The sequence below is a fragment of the Nyctibius grandis genome, chromosome 6 (assembly GCF_013368605.1).
Source record: "Nyctibius grandis isolate bNycGra1 chromosome 6, bNycGra1.pri, whole genome shotgun sequence".
NCBI classification, from domain to species: domain Eukaryota; kingdom Metazoa; phylum Chordata; class Aves; order Nyctibiiformes; family Nyctibiidae; genus Nyctibius; species Nyctibius grandis.
In genome coordinates this window covers 53913386-53933848 of record NC_090663.1, presented here as the reverse complement: position 1 = coordinate 53933848, position 20463 = coordinate 53913386, and the positions used below count along the sequence as shown (strand labels likewise).

Below are 20463 nucleotides of genomic sequence, written 5' to 3'. Positions count from 1 at the left end.
GTGGAGTCTCCTTCTCTGGAGACATTCAAAACCCGCCTGGACGCGTTCCTGTGTGATATGGTCTAGGCAATCCTGCCCCGGCAGGGGGATTGGACTAGATGATCTTTCGAGGTCCCTTCCAATCCCTAACATTCTGTGATTCTGTGATATGATATGTCTTAGGGAATAGAGCTAATGGGGAAAAAATGGGGTCAGAATTTAAGTCTTTTAGGGAGCTTCTACGCATCATTAAGTCTCGCCTTCTTAGTCATATACAGACAGTTCAAACCAAGATAGTGGCTGCCTAAATAAATAAGTATGGAAACACGGGTAGCATGGGTAAATGCTGGGAAATGAAGACACAGTGAACATATGCATAGGGCTTCTCCCTTCATATGCCTTTCTGTATTAGGAGATTAACTGAGTAAGCTGGTTTGACTTAGTGTTTGGGAAGTAAGTCTGGAAAGAAGATAAATTTGACCAAATGTTTTCCAGTTAATGCAGCTGGAGGCCAGGGTAACAGTATGTGGTCCACAGGGTAGCTACCACTACAGTTGTGTTCATTGATGCCTTAAATTTAGTGCAGGGATTTGAATTATGTAGCCAAAGTATGCCGATTCTGGGATGCCCCCTTTCTGTAGACTTGTTTAAAGATGAGGGTAGCTGGAACTGATTCTTCTATGCATCACCTTTTCATCTTGCTGGTGCAAAGAACAGTGAGTAGCAAGTTCAAATACATCCACGGAGACGACATCATTTAAACAGCTCTGGTAAACTGCAGGTGCAGTCTCCTAGAGTGGTTTCATGTGGCCTTAGACCAGAATCAGCCATACTGTACAGATTTCTTTTTCTTCAGGCTTTTCTATTGGCAGCATTTTTAAAGTTTCAAGGAATTTGTTTCGGTAGAGAAGTAACTGGGGAAAACTGTTACCATCTCAGTGAATCTCAGTCTATATTCAGAATCCTGTCTATCAACTTTAATAAGTAAAATAAGTGTCTACTGCTTTTCATTTAGATTAGCGCTGTGAATCTGGTGCAGTTAGAGACAGTGAGTTTATTGTGATTTGGATATCTGCAACACCACTAGTAATTAACTTGCTGTTACAGCATTAATTTAAAGCTTCACTGAAGACGGACAAAATTCAGTACAGCAGTTACAAACAAGAAGATGGTCCTAAGTCTGACACAAGTAATTCTTGTACAATTTGAAGTCTGTGGGCTTTCATCGCTCTATAACAGAGACATGACTTTAACTTTGAGAAAGTTTACCAAAACAAAATTATGGGATTCACAGACAGTGACAAGTGAACTAACTCTGGAGCTAGAAATGCAATACTTACATATCTGTGCTTGAATTTCACAGGCTTTCTGAGAGCGTTTGCTAGCTTCCTACCTCTGGAATCGTGCGGTGTTAACAGTTTTTAAGCCTGTGTTTACTTTTAAGCATTTAAGCAGTTCTGCTGTTCGCAGTGGCTTCTGTCAAATATGGAGGCTGTGGTGATGTGGTTTAAAGGAAGGTAATACTCGACTCTTTGAATCCAAAGCATCTTGTCCTCATTAAAATGCAGGAATTTGCATAAAACATAAGAACTTGGTTGAACTTTAAAGCTTCATACACTTTAGGTTTGCATCAAATTTATAACTTTGATATCTGAGTAGGGTGGAGTACAGAGGAGGTGTTTTAGTGATCTAATGCCTAAAAATATAAGTAGAGCAAGAGAAATCCAAATTTGGCAGTGGCAGCTGCACAGATTGTAAGGATGACTGCATTAATCATGACTTTATGATTTCAGTGTGGCAGTTAATCAAGGAAGGATTTGAGGATTGGTTCTGAGTATGGAAGAGAGCTGGTAACTGAATTTTGCAAGTATGTGTTATTGCTTATGGTATCTGTGCTGACTCTCTGCTAAACCTGATAAGAATTATAAAGCTATTGATCTTTTTCTCCCAGTGTCAGTAATTTAGGATGATGAGGCATTGTTTCTTTGAGAAGAACTTTTCAGCTGTAACATGCCTACGTGGTTTTAAAACCAATATTGTAGGTGGTAGGTGAAGTGACGAATCAAGGTGGCTTTTAGTTACTTTTTTACATTTTATTACTTTCTGAATGGAATCTATGCTTCAGCAAGTATTTGAGCACAAGCCCATTTTTAGCACTTAAAGCAGTCTTGCTAAAGATGACTGTTCTCTTTCTTTAAGTTCAGTCCAGGCTTAAGGACTTAGAATCACAGAATGGTTTGGATTGGAAGGGACCTTTAATGGTCATCTAGTCCACCCCCCCTGCAGTAAGCAGGGACATCTTCAACTAGATCAGGTTGCTCAGAGCCCGGTCCAGCCTGACCTTGAATGTTTCCAGGGATGGGGCATCTACCACCTCTCTGGGCAACCTGTTCCAGTGTTCACCACCCTCATTGTAAAAAATGTCCTCTTTACCTCTAGTCTGAATCTACCCTCTTTTAGTTTAAAACCGTTACCCCTTGTCGTATCACAACAGGTCCTACTAAAAAGTCTGTCCTCATCTTTCTTATAAGCCCCCTTTAAATATTGAAAGGCCACAATAAGGTCTCCCCGGAGCCTTCTCTTCTCCAAGCTGAACAAACCCAGCTCTCTCAGCCTTTTCTCATAGAAGAGGTGTTCCATGTCTCTGATCGTTTTTGTGGACCTCCTCTGGACCTGCTCCAACAGGTCCATGTCTTCCCTGTGCTGAGGACTCCAGGTGGGGTCTCACCAGAGCAGAGTAGAGGGGCAGAATCACCGCCCATGACCTGCTGGCCAAGCTTCTTTTTATGCAGCCCAGGATATGGTTGCCCTTCTGGGCTGAGAGCCCACATTGCTGTCTCATGTCCATCTTTTCATCCACCAGTATCCCCAAGTCCTTCTCTGCAGGGCTGCCCTTAATTCCTTCATTCCCCAGCCTGTATTGATACTGGGGGTTGCCCCAGCCCAGGTGCAAGACCTTGAACTTGGCCTTGTTGAACCTCATGAGGTTCACATGGGCCCACTTCTTGAGCTTGTCCAAGTCCCTCAATGGCATCCCGTCCCTCAGGTGTGTCAACTGCACCACTCAGCTTGGTGTCATCTGCAAATTTGCTGAAGATGCTCTTGATCCCACTGTCTGTGTTGTTGATGAAAATATGAAACAATACTGGTCCCATACGCACCCCTGAGGGACACCACTCATCACTGATCTCCAGCTGGACATTGAGGTGTTGACCTCTGGATGCAACCATCCAGCCAGTTCCTTATCCACCAAATAGTCCATCCATCAAATCTGTATCTCTCCAATTTAGAGAGAAGGATGTTGTGGGGGACCATGTCAAAGGCCTTACAGAAGTCCAGATAGATGGCATCTGTAGCTCTTCCTTTGCCTTAAGCTCTGCTATTATGGAACAAAATGCCAGCATAGTTGAGGTATGTTTAGATGATGTTGTTCCACAGCGTCTCTGACATCTTTGTCCCCACTAGTGTAGTACACATAGCATTCAAACTGCAACTTTGGCACTTGCTTCCTCACAGGAATTCTGTGCCATGGCCAGTAATGTAATGAATCCGGCTCTCCTTTGGAGCATAGGAATAGAAAGTGAGAGAATAATATAAGAAGTGTGAGAGGAATGTAACTGAAAAATCTCACTGCAGAATTATCCCTGCCTTTGAAAGCCCTTTGGGCCTGAAAGATACAAGGTCCTCACAGCTGCAGGAGATGCATCCCATCCAGATTCATCCCAGAAGTCCCTGACTGCAAGAAAATGGTGGTGAAGCTGGTGGTGTGAGAGAGCTGGCTTCGCTATGAAGCTTTGGAGAACTACACAAATACAGCATAAATACTTGGTCTACTCACTGAATGACTTGAAGGGCTTTGCTGTCTCAGCAGGAATTTCCACCTGATTCTCTGGGACAACTTAGGATGACCTAAACCCTCCAGCAAAAGTCTCCAAGCAAGGCCTGACATAATTCACTGTCATTGCCATTACCATTAAGTAACCTTGGTAGAGAGCTTACAGCTCTGTGTATGTGTGATTAGAAATCCCATTTTAGTGGTTCATTTTTTAAATGGAGTGAACGTAATATATTTGTTTCAAGAGGTATCAGTGGCCAAATAGCAAGCCTGGGTAACTTCGGCAGGTGGCTCATTCCCTGGTTATTTGACTGGACAGAACTGGTTGAATCAGGTTGGTTAGCTGTCAGGCAAGAGGTACATCTGGCTAATGATCTCCCTTTCTCAGTCATTCATGAAGCAGAGGTCATGCTGATGAGTAGATAGATTGACATATAAGGTTTGTGCTGGTAGCTAGCCAAATTGAGACTAGAGTAAGAAAGAAAACAACATTCTAAATGTCCCTGCGTCACTCAGCCATGCCTAGGTTTTTGCAAAGAAACATACCTTTTTCTATTCTGTAGAATATTTGTATTGATATACACACCTTGTAAGCTGAAAGAGCCCTAGGCTGACAAAATATGAAGCCCTTCAAAAAGTAATATGGACCTCTTTGTTTTGGTGGACAACTCTCAGTACCATTTGTTTATTAAGAAAGTTTTTGAGTGTGGTTTCTCTCTTGTCTGGAAGAGTACTATGCTCATGCCATATTAAATAAAAGAATGTGCTGTATATGTTTTAAATACCTCCTGTTTTTTTGATGATAACCTTATGGAAACGTGTTTATCATCCTTTCAATTATGGCATTTAAATATAGACTCACAGCTAGCTTCTTCCAAAAGTTCTGCATTTAAACTTCATAATTACTTATTCAAATGGGTATGAATTGCCCTAATTATTTACATGTTCATGCATAGCTTGGGATATTGGAAGTTTTTCTTTTTCCTCCTTGAGAAGTTGAGTGAGGTATTCAGAAAAGCAGGATGACCTGTGCTAAGGATCTGTATCTTCACTCCGTGTTGATGCATACGCACAGAGCTCTCCAGACTTATCTTGGGGTGGAGCAGTCCCTGTTCTTCAAGAACAGAGAAAGGCATATTTATCTTTGATCTTTGAACCCAGGAACTTCTGACACCTCACAGGGAGATGAAACATCTCTGTGATGCACCCAGTTAGTTATGAAGAATCTCAGCAGTGGTATGTGTGGGATGATGCCACCTTGACTGATCAGCTTGTGCCTCTAGGGGAAAGGTTTTCTTGCGCTTTCTTCAACACTCATCATGGTCTATGTTTATACTGGTCATAAAACTGACTAGTCTCTATTAAAACTGCACACACAGCTCCGTGCATCTGAACTTTCTGAGACAGCAAAACTTGAAAGCCAAATGCAGCATGTGTGGTGTAATAGTTCCTTGTTGTCTGCTCCTTGGTGTTTTGATTATCCTTTATTGGGATGGTCCCTTTGATCGTCAGTAGCATCTGCTACTATTTTACTTGTTTTTAGCTGAGAATGAAGATGTATTTTAAATTACAGAGTAGCAGACTTCAGCATAGCCCATGCCTTCAGCAGCCACAGCCTGTAACTATAATGTAACAGCCCACAACATACCTAGTTCAGGTTGAATCTGATCTTCATCAAACGCAGTTTGAGGTTAAGCTTCCCCAGATAAAAAACTTTCAGGAGACAAATATCAAATTATCTGCTCTTCAGCCAAAACATCCCTATTCTTTGCAGTTGTCCTTGGATTTATTTGTGTTGTCTTCCCCAGTGAAGCTTTTTATGTATTTACAAAGATTTACAGATTTCTCTTTGGTAGACCATATCGGTTAGATTTCGCCTGGGACAAAATGCTGCTTTGACACCACATTAGTATGCAGCAATTCATATGTTCAGTTAATTTGCTGGACAGATGAGAATGTCAAAGGGGAAATTACAAAATCACAGAGTGGTTGAGGTTGAAAGGACCTCTGAGGGTTATCTTGTCCAACCCCTTGCTCAAGCAGGATCACCTAGAGCCAGTTGCACAGGACCACATCCATACGGCTTTTGAATATCTCTACAGATTGAGGCTCCAAAACCTCCCTGGGCAGCCTGTGCCAGTGCTTGGTCACCCTCACAGTGAAATAGTGTTTCCTGATGTTCAGAGGGAACCTCCTGTGTTTCAATTTGTGCCCATTGCCTCCTGTCCTGTCACTGGGCACCACTGAAAAGATCCTGGCTCCATCTTCTTTACACCCTCCCTTCAGGTATTTGTACACTTTGCTAAGATCCCTCCTGAGCCTTCTCTTCTCCAGGCTGAACAGTCCCAGCTCTCTCAGCCTTTCCTGAGTGGAGAGATGCACCAGTCCCTTCATCATCTTCATGGCCCTTTGTTGGACTCTGTCCAGTATGTCCATGTCTCTCTTGTACAACACTGGGGAGCCCAGAACTGGTACCAGCACTCTAGGTGCGGCCTTATCAGTAGAAGGGAAGGGTCACCTCCCTTGACCTGCTGGCAACACTCTTCCTAATGCAGCACAGGACACTGTTGGCCTTCTTTGCGGCAAGGGCATGTTGCTGGCTCATGGTCAACTTGTTGTCCACCAGGACTCCCAGGTCCTTCTCTGCCAAGTTGTTTTCCAGCTGGGTAGCCCCCCAGTATGTACTGGTTGTTCCTCCCCAGGTGCAGGAATTTGCACTTCCCCTTGTTGTACTGCATGAGGTTCTTGTCAGCCCGTTTCTCCAGCCTGTCAAGGTCCCTCTGGATGGTGGCACAACCAACCTGCATGTCAGTCATTCCTTACAGTTTTGTGTCATTCGCAAACTTGCTGATGGTGCACTCTGCCCCATCATCCAGATCATTAAGGCGAGTTACTTGCCTCTAACTAGACTTCGTAACAGTGATCAAACAGATAAGCAATGAAGTCAGGTTAACATTTGCTTGATGATTGTTGATAAATCTGAAGTGAAAAAAAACCTAAAAGCAGCATAAACCAAATGTGAAGGGCTGTGAGCTAAAACACAAAGCATGATACTGTTTCCAGAAGTGATCTTGAGAGAAGCAAAACAGCCACTGGACAAGATGGTACTTTAATGAATAGGCAGTGGCTTTCTTTTCTGTTTGTTAATATTTTTAAGAACATTATGAGCTGAAAACAACTGCCTTGTAGTTAGGGGTTGTCATTACCTGGGGAATGGGGGGATTCTTCCACTCATGACCTTTATAAACCTCACTTGAACCTTTCCTTGTCATTCGGTGGACTGCATGCTCTGAAGGCAAAATGCAAATAAAGGTGTGCTGCACAGGTAACTACAAACCTCCTACAATACTTGGTACAGAGTATAACAAGATACAGCCTGCAGAAATGTGTTACAATGTGCAACAAGTTTCCATAGGGTCTTTTTTTTGCTTCCTTTTAAACTGATACTTGAACTTCTTACACATTTCTTGTGTGCCTTTGTAATAGTCCTCCTGGGCGTTTCACTGGCTATCCTCCACATCCCCCAGAGGGTAAGGCTGCACACTGGGCTGATCACAAAAGTGGATGCATTGGGGAAAATCAGAATATCCTTTATAAAGTATTCATCTTTTTTTTTTCCTTCTCTTTTCTATCATTTAACAACTAAATATACTTGTCTTCCCTATGCTACGTATCGTCCTGATAACGGATGGCCTATAACATTGCTGTTTTGCAAAGTATTGTCCTCACTTTGTAAGGTATTGTTCTCTCAGATTTCATGGCATGAAACGTATGCATGTGCATGAACAAAGAAATCTGCCAATAATTTTTCTCTTGTGAGCTCCACCACACAAAAAGCATTTGAGCTGCCTCTGTCCGTAGTTCTTTAATCCACTTTGTGAGGAATTCAAATTACAGATGTCTTTGTTTACCCACGGGCACATCTTCATCTCAGCGGCACCCCAATGAAGTGTAGCTGTTACGATGGTTGTGCAGGTGGCTTTTTCATAGAGTCACTAAAAACTGTAGAAGGAGATAGTGAACATTGTTCCTTCCTATCGTTAATAAGGATTAAAGGCATATTACTTAAATGAAAAAGTTTAACTTTTAATAGATATGAGTTCAAGGAATACTTTTTTTACATGTATTTTTATACTGATGCAACTGAAAGCAGTTTTGCACAGAAAGAAAGTGAATGTAAGTTTAATTCAGATATAAGTTGCTATTACTTGTAGACTATATTGCTAGAGAAATAACTACAATGTTATGATATTGTTTTCCAAAGCTATCAAGATACTAACTTTTAGATCCTCTGGAACAGAGGATGGAGAACACTGATTCCTTCCACTTAATGATTTTGAAACGCGCTAAAAATGCAGTGGTAATCCTAAATTTGAATCTGATCTTTCAAACAGAATTTTCCTGCAGAGCTTGTATGTGATTGGCATGCCTTTTGTTGGGAGTGCCTGCATACAAATGATCTTTTACTGCCAGAAAACAAGAATTGAAGACTGTACCAAAACTTTTTTTTTTTCCTTTTAGAGCACTAGAATAATAAATAGGTTTTTTTATGGAATTCTGCAGTATGAGGAGCTTCTGTAAATCAGTGTAAAGTTCACGAACAATTTGCACAGAGGGAATCTGATACATGCTGTTGGGCAGACATTGCCTATTTCCTAGTGCTTCTTGTTGAGTAAGGCAGATTCTACAAATGCAGTATAAATGCATTTGGTAGCAAAATTATTTAGCTTTGTTAATTGCGTTCTTAAAATCAGGATGCACACAGTATGGTGGGGTGGAAAGGCTGGCTTCCTGCTGTTTTCCAGTCTTCGATAGCTGCTGACGTATGTGGTACATAATAGAAGTTGCCTGTTTTGCTTACATCTACATGTGCTTCTGTAACTACTAATAAGACAGTGTAGGAACTGTTTTAGTTTAGAGGTTTGTGCATATGTATAGTAGCCATTTCTTCTTACTCTGGTGTAGAGCTTTTCTGGTGTGCGTGGCATCAGCTCTAGCAGGTGGTGGTGAAGTAGCACCAAAAGGTCATGGTGAGAGATGTCCCTGTGGAGGCACGACAGCTAGATTTTGATAAGAAGCTGCCACTAAATCTGCCTACATATATAATGCTGCCTGCAGTTCTGGCTACATTTCGAAAAGGACTTAGGTGAAAAGGTGTAGAGAAAAGCAGCAAAAAGGAGCAAATGCATCAGAATGGCTTCTATAAAATGAGAGATTATATAAACTGGGATTTTTCTATCTGATTAGAGACTACTACTGGAGTAGTATAAAGTCAAAAATGGTATGGGGAAGGTGGGTAAGGAACAATTATTTGCAAATTCTCATAATTCAAAAACAAGGGAAAGACTATCTGTCACCGTATCTAAAATAGAAGTACTTTTTTTTCAATTTTAATCAATGTGTAACAATGTTGTGAAACTCCCAGTCATAGGGTCTTGCAAAGGCTAAAGATAGAAGTGAATACAAGAGAAAACTGAACGTAATCACGAAGGTTAGGTTCCATGTTTGCTGTTAAACACAGTGAACCAGGTGCAACCTCTAAGTCAAAAAAAGCCATGATCCACAGACTGCCAAAAACTGGGGCCATGCATGAGGGGCAGACCTCCGAACGTGCCCTCCTTCTCCCCTAAGCATCCTTTGTCTGCTGCTGATACTGGACACCCATCTGATGCAGCACTGTCTCTTCTTACGTTCTGTACGCTTCTGCTGAAGGGTCAGAGCAAGAGCCCAGGCCTTCCTGTAGATGGGCTCAGTGATGCTTGGAAACTGTCTTGGATTTAGGGAGCCCAGCTCCCAACTCTGTCCTGGTTACCTCAGGAAAGAATGCCAATCCAGAATGTTCACGGCCTGAGAAATTTCCTTCCAGGACATGTGTTGACATCAACTGCCATTAAAAAGGATGGGAGGGGAGCTGAGAAGAGGTGTATAATTGCTTTTCCCATCCGTTTCTCCAGTTGTGTCAAGAAGCAAATTCAATGGGAAGTTTTTTTAGTCTGTCTTCTGTGATACGGAAAATATCTGTTTATTTTACTTACCTTCCTTTTTTAACTTTCACTCTTGCCCCTGTTCTTTCAGCAGACACGCCTTTATTTTTCTTTAAGTAGTCTTTATCAAGCAGAACGTTTGATTTATATGTATTTTATATTATTATTTTGCACCTTGTCATATTCTTTGCTGTTTGTACACTGGTATGGAATGTCTCTGTTACAGATTATCTGAAAGGCTACTCCGCCCTTTCTTCCTTTCACGTTTCATTTTTCTCTCTCTTTGCTTCTGTAGATGACAAAGTCCACAATGGAAGGATCCAGCCAAACATGCCTAGTGCCACAACCAGGCCTGTCAGATGGAATACCTCAGGTCAGCCTCCGATTAACAGACAGTGGTTCGTGTTGGAAGGAGATGGATTTAACAGATGAAATCTCCTTCATTAACAGTGATGCATTTTTCTCCAGGTTAGTGCTCCTTTTTTGTCTTTGTGTTTGTTTGTTTATTTGTTCTGTACCTGCACCTCCAGCTCTGAGCATTTTGAACACTTTTTTTTCCATTGATGCTTACAAAGTCAATGTGCTGGGGTATTAGGCAAATTAATGTGCGTATCCCTGTTGAAGCCACATGTTCCAACAGGTTCCTCACAAAGCCAGATGTATACTTTAGCTTCCTTTCCAGTACAAATTTTCAAGCATATGAAGGTGGCCTCCTTGGTGAAGGAGTGCAGAAGGACAGGACAGGTCTAAGATTGGGCACTAGAAATTACAGCAAGCACAAAATGCAGCCAAAGTGTAAGGTGTCTCCTCCGAGTAATTAAGCATATTTGATCTGCCCAGTTTAAGTCTTAACAGATGGCTGACTTTATTCCCATTCTCAATCCAAAAAGAAAGGGGCTTTTGAGGAGTTTTGTCTTTCTGGTGGGAATGATGATAGTAATAGTGTCGTTCAGACAAGACAGACTAAGATCTGAGTATCTATAGAGTATCTATAAAAGTATCTATCTGAATTTATCTCTAAGAATCTATCTGTCTAGAGCATCTATAAGAGTATCTATCTAAAAGAGTATCTTGAGTTGTGATTGCTGACACTTTGTCAATGAGGTGAGCAGGTGATGGGCAGTTTGGTTTCTTGTAAAGTCCTTCCCTGAACATCAGACTGAACCAGTATCTTCTCGTTGTTCTCAGGATACTGAATTGAGTCTGTCATTCCCTTTCTTCTTGTGTCTAGTGCAGCACATGAAGGATTCAGGTTACTGTGGGAAATTGCTGTATGCTACTGAAATATGGGGTTGGCCTAATGTGGGAAACAGTGCTATTTACGTGTCATGAAACAGGACACCGCAGTGTCTCTGCATACCAGTGCAGAACACAAAGCAGAGGCAGTGCTGCCAGACACGTAACTGAGTGACTTCACTGTGTAAGCAGGAGACGGGTGCTATTCTCAGCACTAGTGCAGACAGACAGCACTCAGCTTACGAGACGAGTTAGCAAATTATGCAGTAACACCAGATTCTGATTCATAATAATGGTGGGATGAGTTAGGAAATTGTGCACTAACACTAGATTTCGAATCATAATGATGGTGGTAAAGCACAGATGTCAAATCCAGTTTCTAGCCATTGCAGGCACACATGCTTTTTAACTTCTAGCTGTGTCAGCTGTGGGGTTTACTGTCCCCAAGCCTGCCCCCAAAAATCCTGCAGCCAGAAGAGAGCAGATTCGTTTACATGTCTTCATTAATCTAGCTCCTTTTGACTGAGATGAGTTAGGAAACAGGTCGGCTGTTTCCGAAGCAGGTCAGCTGGCAAAACTGAGAAGGCAATACAGTTCTACCAGCTAGACAGTGCCAGGCAGGTGGGGCTGGGTCAGAAGTTATGGCCTCTTGCACTGGTATGCTGGAGCTTGGCAGAGAGTGTCCCCCTGCCCGTACTCCACTACATGTTGCAAGGTGTAAAGGGAAATCAAGTACTCGAGAGTTGAAAGAAGGGACTGCTGAGTCTTGTGTCTGGGAAGGTATGTGTGGCTGATGTACTTCATGAGGTGCCCCAAACAATTGTGATTCTTTTAGGAGAACATTCCCCAAAAGACATAATTATTTGCTGTAGGAATTCATACTTTCCTGTCAATGTGTAATTCCTTAGAAGAGTACTGCTGAAGTATGGGACAGTTGGGTCAGTACTGGCACAGGACATTAAGCACCAAATGAGATGTGTTTGTAATTAGGCAGAAGCCTAATTTCCATGCTCAAGCCTTTAGATGAAAGGTGTCTGCATCTCTAATTTTATCTGGGAAATTAATAAACTGTAGAAATGTATTGTCTTGTAATCCCATTTTGTTCAAGAATGCCCTGGTTTTCTGTCCTGTATCACACCGCTTTACATATTTACCTAATCGGGTTGAGTATCTGTAGTGCTGTTACCTTCCAGTACTTTTCTGTCAGCGATCTGCTGCTGCTGCTGAAGGAGAAGTAGGTGGTGCTTGCTGTTTTCTAGCCAGCTCCAGGATGGCAGGTTGTTGGGCAGGACGGAAGAGGAAGAGGGAAGAGAGGTCTCTAGCAGACCTAATACACTTGGGGAACAGCTGTCTGTGCAACAGTCAGAAGCCTCAATTCCCTGGCATTAATGTAGTGCTCTGATATATCAGGAGTGGTTTTAAACATGCTTTTGGCAGCCTTGTGTCACTGCTCTGTAATCTAAGCTCACAGTGAGGTATTACCTGGTGTTGTCTTAGTGCAAGGCTGCATTAGGAGTTTTCACCTTTTTCAGCATATCTGACCTAGACTATAAAGTGCTTTGCAAACAAGCTGCTATTCTTGTTGGGGAGTTTTGTGTCACAAGGTACTAACAGTTCTTAAATAAATGTTATCATTAATTATATGTAATTATCAGATACGTTTTAGTGAAATGACTGTATCTGCTCAGCTATTATATGATCTTTGTTAGAAAAGAATAAAGGTTGTTCTTGGCAATGATAATCATTTGCTGTTTCATGAAAACACCCGTGGTTTGTTCCTTTTGCACACAGATACCATGATATGGGTGGATTAGAAGAGGATGAAGGGCTACACGGAACTATAGATGCAGAACTCCACCTTTAGCAGGCTCACACGTGTAACAGTGAAGTAATAACCACACACTAAGCCCATAATCGCCCCTCCCCCCCTCCCCCCCCCCCCAGCAAGGGCTGTAATCTTTAATAGATTTTCAATCAGTTTCATTTAACACTAGAGCAGAGGTCTTCAGGGAGAAAATGAGAGACTTCTGGTTGATTAGTAATTTTTGATACTATTTAAAATGCCTCTCAGTATGTGTCTCAGTTGACCTTAAAATGAAGATCTGCATCTTAAGTAGCAGCTACAGTTGTGACTGTGTCTTGTAGAATGGCTTACCAGTTTTTTGAATATTGAAAGACATGTTATGCCTCCTTACAGATCTGCTATTCCTCATCACAGGGATTTTTTGGAGGTGCTGCTGTCATTTCAAATATGTGAAATATCAGTTGCAGTCAAAACATATTGCAGAGCATAAAATCTGTATCACCTTCTGTTCACAACTGTTATCTTATGAAAATGGTATTTGTAAAGTTGATGTGTTCTTTTTTCTAACCAAAATAGGTGGATTAACTATATATACCCATAGTCCCCACTAGCACATAATGTATGTGTTCTCTTGAAAATTGCCACATTATTATAGCTGTGTGCCAAGGGCAAACTGCTAGTTATGCAGTAGCAGAAAAACATACCTGTAATGCAGTCTTCAAGTAAATCCCAAAATGGTGGAGGAAGAAGGAAAGGAAGGGGCAGGAGAGAAGAGACTGGTCCTTTGAAAGAAGGATGAAAGTCTGCAAGCAATATACCGCCTGTTACATGTTTCTGTGAGGCTTATCTCATTTTTGCAAGAGCTCCTGTGCAGAGCTTCAGGGCAGGGCAGCCAAACTTCTGGACCCTGGGAACCACACACATACTTCATATTTACTTGGTTGAGAGCCACGAGACCCACACAGCAGACCTCAGGAGCTGTCGGAGGCAGCAGCTTTGGGACTAGGGTGTAGGCAGGAGGGAACTGGGCTCCCTGGGGCCTTACCAGACCCTCAGTGAGAGGGGGCTAGGGTGGGCTTGCAGCTCTGTGAAGCTCAGAGTCCCTGTTTGGGTCCCTCTTTCTGCTATCTAGAAGGAAAAAGTCTGCCCAAAGCTCTGGTTCAGAAGGGGCATACATAACTGCAGTAGGAACTGGAGTGATTTTGGATGTGCCTAGAGGTACTAAAACTTAAGTGCTCCAAATAGCAGATTCAAATGGATTTTGCTTCAGGGATAGGACATATTAAGATTTAAGCGGATACAAAGGTAGGAGGGCCTCTTGCAAGCAATGCTCTTAGCCTTTCATACTAAACTTCATATACAAGTAAAGAAAAGGGATAGCCTTCAGGCAGGAGGGAAAATGCTTCCTGCGGCCAAAATGTGAGGTAGAGGATTGTTGATGGTGAGCAGAAATGTCTTTCCTGATGCTTGCTCAGAGGTGCATGCTGTCTGCAGACATTTATTGTCACCATCCTGGATCTTTTGCCCGGGAAAGGGCACTGAAATAGGCTTTGCTGTTGTATATGGCTGTTCTAGCACTTGCTGGAGCTGCGTCGCTTTGCAGTCCTGGTACTGTTTTGAAGGAGGATCCCTCAGTGGGAGGGCACCCTGCTGTTTGCGGTGCAGTTAGGCTCTGTTCATGTTCCCTAGGTGGAAAACCCATCAAAGGAGTGCAACCAGGTACTCTTCCTTGCTAGTAGTGGTCAGGTGCTGGGGAATAGGTGTGTGTATGGCAGCCAAACTTTGTGAAAAACATTGTGGAGTTCCTCAGAGCCAAAGCTTAGAGCAGCCACAGCAGTTTTTCAGTAAGCAAGCCGCCTTCTCCAGTACTTTCTAGCCATATCTTTGTGTGCCAATGATCATAAATTCCTGTTTGTGGCTGCAGTCACAGCTGCAATGAGATTTGCCAGCACAGATAGCCCATGCTGGCTTTCTAACATGTGCATGTTCTCAAAGAGAAGGTTTGTTTATATCAACCTTTGTTCACAAAGATCCTTCTATCTGGCCTATGTCCTGCAAATAAAGGGATCACGTGCTGTAGTAGACTCGCTAAAATAAGGGGTGGGTTAATGCTGCACCCTCTTCTTAACGGCACTGCATGTTCTCGCTGTTAATTGCTGAGGTATAAAAACACATGTATTTGTACACTGAGAAGTTTGTGCTTACTATAAACACTTTCCCTATTTGTTGGCTTTCCTTTTAGCAGCTGCGGTTTAAAACCAAGGCAAGCCAAAACTTACCATTATTCTGTGGCATGTGATAAGAACTTGGGTGCCTGTTGTTGCCAAAACAAATCAAACAGGGGGGCTAGTGTTGTTTGCTTAGCTGACTATTTTTGTTTAGGTTTGGGGTTTTTTGTTTTTGAAGTCTGTCATGCCAGTACATTCAGTCCCTATCCAAAGTAATAATTTGCCTTATCACTGAGGAGCCTTGCTGCCAGGTTTACATAAGGGATTGCAGCTAGGCAGCCGGCAGGGCTGCCCTCCGACCGCCCTGGATTCTTCGAGAAAACTGCTCAGGAAAGGAGCAAAGGTCTGGAATGAGGTTGGTGGGGAGGTGGTGAGGCCGGTTGTCTTCTGCATTGTTCCGCAGCAGCCACTGGTGGGCCCTTGCTCTGAGCTGTCGGAGGGGACTTTTTATGTAAGTTATTGTTGCTGTTTGTCACTTTCTCTCTTTAGGTTGTGTTGAGTTAGTTTTTCCAAGCTGACTCATTTAACTTTGAGAGTACATTTGTCTCCACCCTCCTATGCAATCAATTCCCTTCTTTCTTGCATTGTGAGATGCTGGCACTAGGAACTGCCTTACATAATGAGTTGTTAAGAAAAGCATTCAGTTTTCTAAAAACACAGCCACAAAGACATGTGATTTATGCGTCTCTTCAAGGTAGGTGACTGTGAATGGCAAGTCAGGGTGTGGTCTCAGCTCTTCCTGGGTTCTTCTCCCCTGTCTGTAGCCAAGATGTAATGACAGTCACAGAAACATGTAATTACGTAGATTTTTTTCCGTGCAAGTCACCTGGGTGGATTTCAGTTTACTTTTCCAAGCATTTGCCCTCTCTCTTCCACCCTGCAGAGGTTACGCCTTTAGATTAGGCTTTGTCCATTATACTATTCTAACCTTCCTATTTACCTCTAGCCATCTTATCTTTGCCTCTCTATGCAAGATTTACCTGGTGACAAATTATGGCTTGTGGGATGGAGAACATTTTGAATCTGATGCCCTGACCTGTGCCACAGAAGTGGAGGTTCGTCTTGGAAGCAACAAGAATCGTAAATGAAACAAAGATCTGATGACTGTTAGATGTAGAAAGCAGTACTTTCATGCCATAATGTGCATATGGAAACAAAAGTTCTTCTTTCAGTCCACGAGCCAAGTATATTAGCTTTTCCTGTTTCCTGGGACAGCATCCAGCAGCCTTAGAAACCAGAAAGGGACTACAGTAAGTTCACAGCAATTGAGTAACAAAGCTGAAAAAAAAATGACTCCGGTTCTGTATCTCGGGCATTGCCCTCTCAGCTAGAAGGATTCTTTATTTTGTCATCTTGTTCATTTTTTTTTTTCTATCTGCTTTTGCTGTGAGGAGAAAGGCCCTTCATCTTATGTGGCTGGTGGCTTTCTGATAACAACTGGGTCAGATACTAGTTTTTGCTGTAGGAATTAAGGTGTAAACATCTATGATAATTCTGAGGTAATTTTCAAAGAAAAGCATTGGTGACTTATGGGAGAACACACAGTGGATAATAAGGAATTGAAACCAGCCTTGGAAATCTTTGTGCTCTTAATGTTTGTGTTTACAAAAACCAAGACACCCATCACTAACCTGTCTTACTAGCAACTAGGGAAGAGGCAGAGCCTCTGCACTGTGACTTGACTAATTTTTACTGCAGTAAGTGAGTAGTTCCCTCTCCTGTAGCTTCCTCAGCCTGTCTTCTGAAGTTCCTGGTCCGTTGTTCAGCTGAGGAGTTTCAGCATAGCGTGCCTTGTTTCCGGTAGCTTTGCAGAGCAAGCGGTTTTCTGCCACCTGAAGCTGTGAGGTACTCCTTCCTGTGCAGCTTCCCAGGGGGGACCTGGGCCCACGTCCTGCAGGCAGTCTGCAGGAAGACCGGCGGGCAGAGGTCACCAAGTTCTCAGCCAGGCTTATTTGCTGCTGCAACTTCCCGGTTTAGCTGAAAGAACTGTGTGTTTGGACGTTGTGTTCAGCACGTTGTGGTGTAGGCTGATGGAGTTCAGCTGTGACTTCCCATGACACACGTGTATATTTTTAATCAAAGCGGTCAGCTGGCTGTCTAATAAGAAAAGGCTGGGGGTGGCAGGGCAGGGTTGTCACTCACCGCTCTTGTCACTTTGCTTGCATCTGTTTGTCTCTGAGCTGTTTCAGTGTTGTAAAATCCTCCTCTTCCATGGTCAGTGGCCGTGAAAGATTTCCTCTCACTTTTTCTGTTGTGAGGAATGTGATCCCAAGCTGACTGCTTATCTACAAATTGCACTTTCTCACCTTGGCTCAGCGCTTTCCTCCTGGCCTGAGAGGGCTGCAGTTAGGAAGTGTGAAGATGGTTCTGTTTCTGTACCAAAGCTTTCCCTTTCATCCTGCACCTGCTGCAAGAAGTGTATTTGTGCTAGGGATGATGGCAAAGAGAGGCCACTAGGTATTTGCAATGAAATTACTAAAGGCCGCTTGGATGGTAATAACTTCCAGTCATTAAGGCTTTGAGAGGACTCCTGGAAACAACAGATTCCACCACTGATTCCTCAGGCCCTTTCACAGTCTCCAAGCTCTCTGCATTCAGAAAGGTTGAGTCACATAGGGAAGGATAAATATCTAATAAAATATTATTTTTATTGTCCTGCATTATGGTTAGGAACCACCTAACCACCATGAAATGATTACTCTCTTGGGAGCACTGCTAACAGTGCACCATGTTTTATAAAATTTTAGATGTTTCCTTAAAAAAAACCCACCCTGAAACTCCAGAAAGTGTCAAATTGCAAAAAAATCAAGTGACCGCCATTCTGACAGGGCTGCTGAACATCACATCAAGTAAGTTTTCCTCTAAACTCTCAGTAGCTTTTGCTGGATTTATGCCGTTTGGGTAGAAAAACTTGGATTTTTCCCGGGACTGTGAAGGTGGGTTGGGAAGCTGCAAGCTTACAGAACTTTCTCTTGTCATTCTGAATGTTCTTGATAACTAAATGTAGGCTTATGCTGAACTTTTGTTTCCCTTCAGTATCCACTTGTGCCACTCCTAACATTGCTCAGACTGGCCTGCAGCAGGATAGGAGCTCATCGGCAAATGAGGGGCAGAGCAGTGAGTTGTGCTGATTTGAGCCCAGCATCATTGTATCTGGCTGTGCATAAACAGTAATTCATGTTTCTAGATGTACACACAGCCAGGTGCAGGAAGAAGCCCTGGGACTGGCCTGAGGGGGCTGTGCTCTGGTCAAATACAGTCAGGTTTTAATAGATCTGGTCAGAGTTATCTTTTAGCCAGGTTCTCTCTTGCTTCCATGGCAGATGCGTCTTCCAGCTCTAGGCAAAGAGATGGAGTTATTCTCGCCCAGCTCACTCTTCTCTTAGCACTTCCCAGCTGGAGCTGGTCTCTCCCACCAAGTCATCATTTCCCACCACCTCTCCTGGGAACCAGACTGGCTGCTAGGGCACTTGTGCAAAGGGAGGACTCCTTTCAGTCACGTCATTAGCTGAAGAAGAGGAGCTATTTCTAGAGGGTTTTTCTGGAGGGTAACTCTGCCAGACTGCCTCCCTTGCCAACACGGACAGCAGTTTATCTTTCAGTGGAGTAAAAAGCCACATGCACCCAACGTGAATGGTGTGGCCAGCTCCTATGCCTTGTTCAGCCCCTTCTGATATGGTTGTTATTTTCATGAGGCTAAGGGTGAACTACAAGCATTTCACTTGAAGATGCTGTAGAAAGCAGGAAACACGGTGGGTGCAGAGGCGTGGAGTTCAAAGGATAGTAATTTTGTAGAGGATTGGAAGGATGTTTTTGGAAGGTGGGAAAGTGTGAAACCAGTGACATTTTTGGTAGGGACTATAAATAATGCAGGGAGTACCAAGGGCGCATTTAAAAATTTTTTGCATCTTTGCTGACAAATGAATGCTTTTTCTTCAGTGTTTTCTATGGCAAACATTTTCGTTGGTCTGAAACTGCTGAATTTTAAAGGGTCTTTGTGCAGACCATTTTATAAACATAACAGTTCAGAGGAGTGGGAGAAAGGTCATTAGACATTAGTATTTAGGAATTTCATTAGATTAGCAGAGCTTTGTAAAAAGCCTGCTTTGAAAATAACTTGTACATGACCGGGCTCCTGCTTGTTTGCTTGCTCTCCCGTGCTCTGGGACTTGAACTAACTGGTGCAAATGAAGAACCTAGCGACCTGTTGCACAGCGTGCTTTACCCTGTTCCCACAGCAGATTAGCTGGCACAACCATTCATTACTTGATGCTTTCCCAGAAAACCCTTTAGGAACCTACTCCCAATCCTCCCCCTTCTCCAGGAGGGAGGCCAAGAAATAGTTTCTGGGCTATCCCATGGGGCGAGAGTCCTTTGAAACAAGTTAAAGCGGCTGGCAAGCGGGTGTGGCCGTGCTTGCAAAGGACACTGCTGCTTAATGACAAGCAGCCACAGCAGCTAATTCAGGTCTTCTGGGAGCTTGGGGTGTCCCTCTCGATGGGAAATGTGCTTGCATGCTTATCTGTTGGCTGAGATCAGGAACTCTGAGAACCTGAAGCTCTGAGAAGCTTTCAGCTTGGTGTTTACTTTTCTCCTGTCCCAGCAAGTTTAAGGAACAATTCTGGAATATGTTTCCTTCTTAATAGAATTTAACTGGCTTTGTTTGAAAGGTAATTTGGCCTCCAAGTTGCAGGAAGGAACAGAAGAGCTACAGTGCAAAAAACCAGTATATTCCCCATGGATATGCCAACAATAGTTGTATTTCTATGCCAGTGCAAAAAATAAAAGGGGTAAAATGAAGTCAACTGAGAGCAACCTGCTTCTCTTTTGGACAAGAGGAGTGTTAGTTAAGAAAATGAGTACGGGAATTCTGCAAATTACATCTGGGCAGATTGTCTAAGGCCTGGCGTTCCTAAACAGAGGCAACTGTAAGTTGTAAGAATGTTAAAAATTCACCATCTTCTTCGATGAATTGTGTCAATAGTTATCCTCACCACTTAAAAAGGTCTCACTTCTAGTCATAATTTATCTTTGACTTCCAGCCATTGGATCTTGTTCAGCTTGTGAGTACTAGGTCAGATATTAACATTTCCTGCATGCATAGGCTGTTTTCTTTGAAAAGTATTAAACGTGTGGTGTTTAGTTCTTGCGTTCCCTTCATGGGTTGACTTTGAGCGCTCTTCCATTTTTCACAACTTGCTTGAGAATGGGAATTCCTGAACTGATCAGAGTCTTCTGTAGCAACCACTCCAATAGGAAATACAGACATAGTACACCTTTTCCACAGAATATCCATGTGGATGCCTCTGAGGACGATGTTACTTTCTTTAGCCGCACAGTCACTCAGGGCTTGTATAGAAGTGCTCATCTGGCGTGATGATGTATCCCGTAGGAGGA

At 42.9% G+C, this 20463-nt stretch overlaps 1 protein-coding gene across 2 annotated transcripts in view; it reads left to right on the top strand.

The window, feature by feature from the left end:
• FAM13A (family with sequence similarity 13 member A) overlaps positions 1–20463 on the top strand; it is a 136502-nt gene that overhangs the window by 49713 nt on the left and 66326 nt on the right. The window contains exons 1-2 of one of the 2 annotated variants that reach the window (XM_068402929.1): positions 7528–7551; positions 10094–10266. In XM_068402929.1, the coding sequence (XP_068259030.1) occupies positions 10094–10266 (173 nt within the window). In that variant the 5' untranslated portion in view covers positions 7528–7551. Of the gene's footprint in view, positions 1–7527; positions 7552–10093; positions 10267–20463 lie in introns of those variants that run through there. The other variant, XM_068402928.1, reaches the window with a different exon arrangement.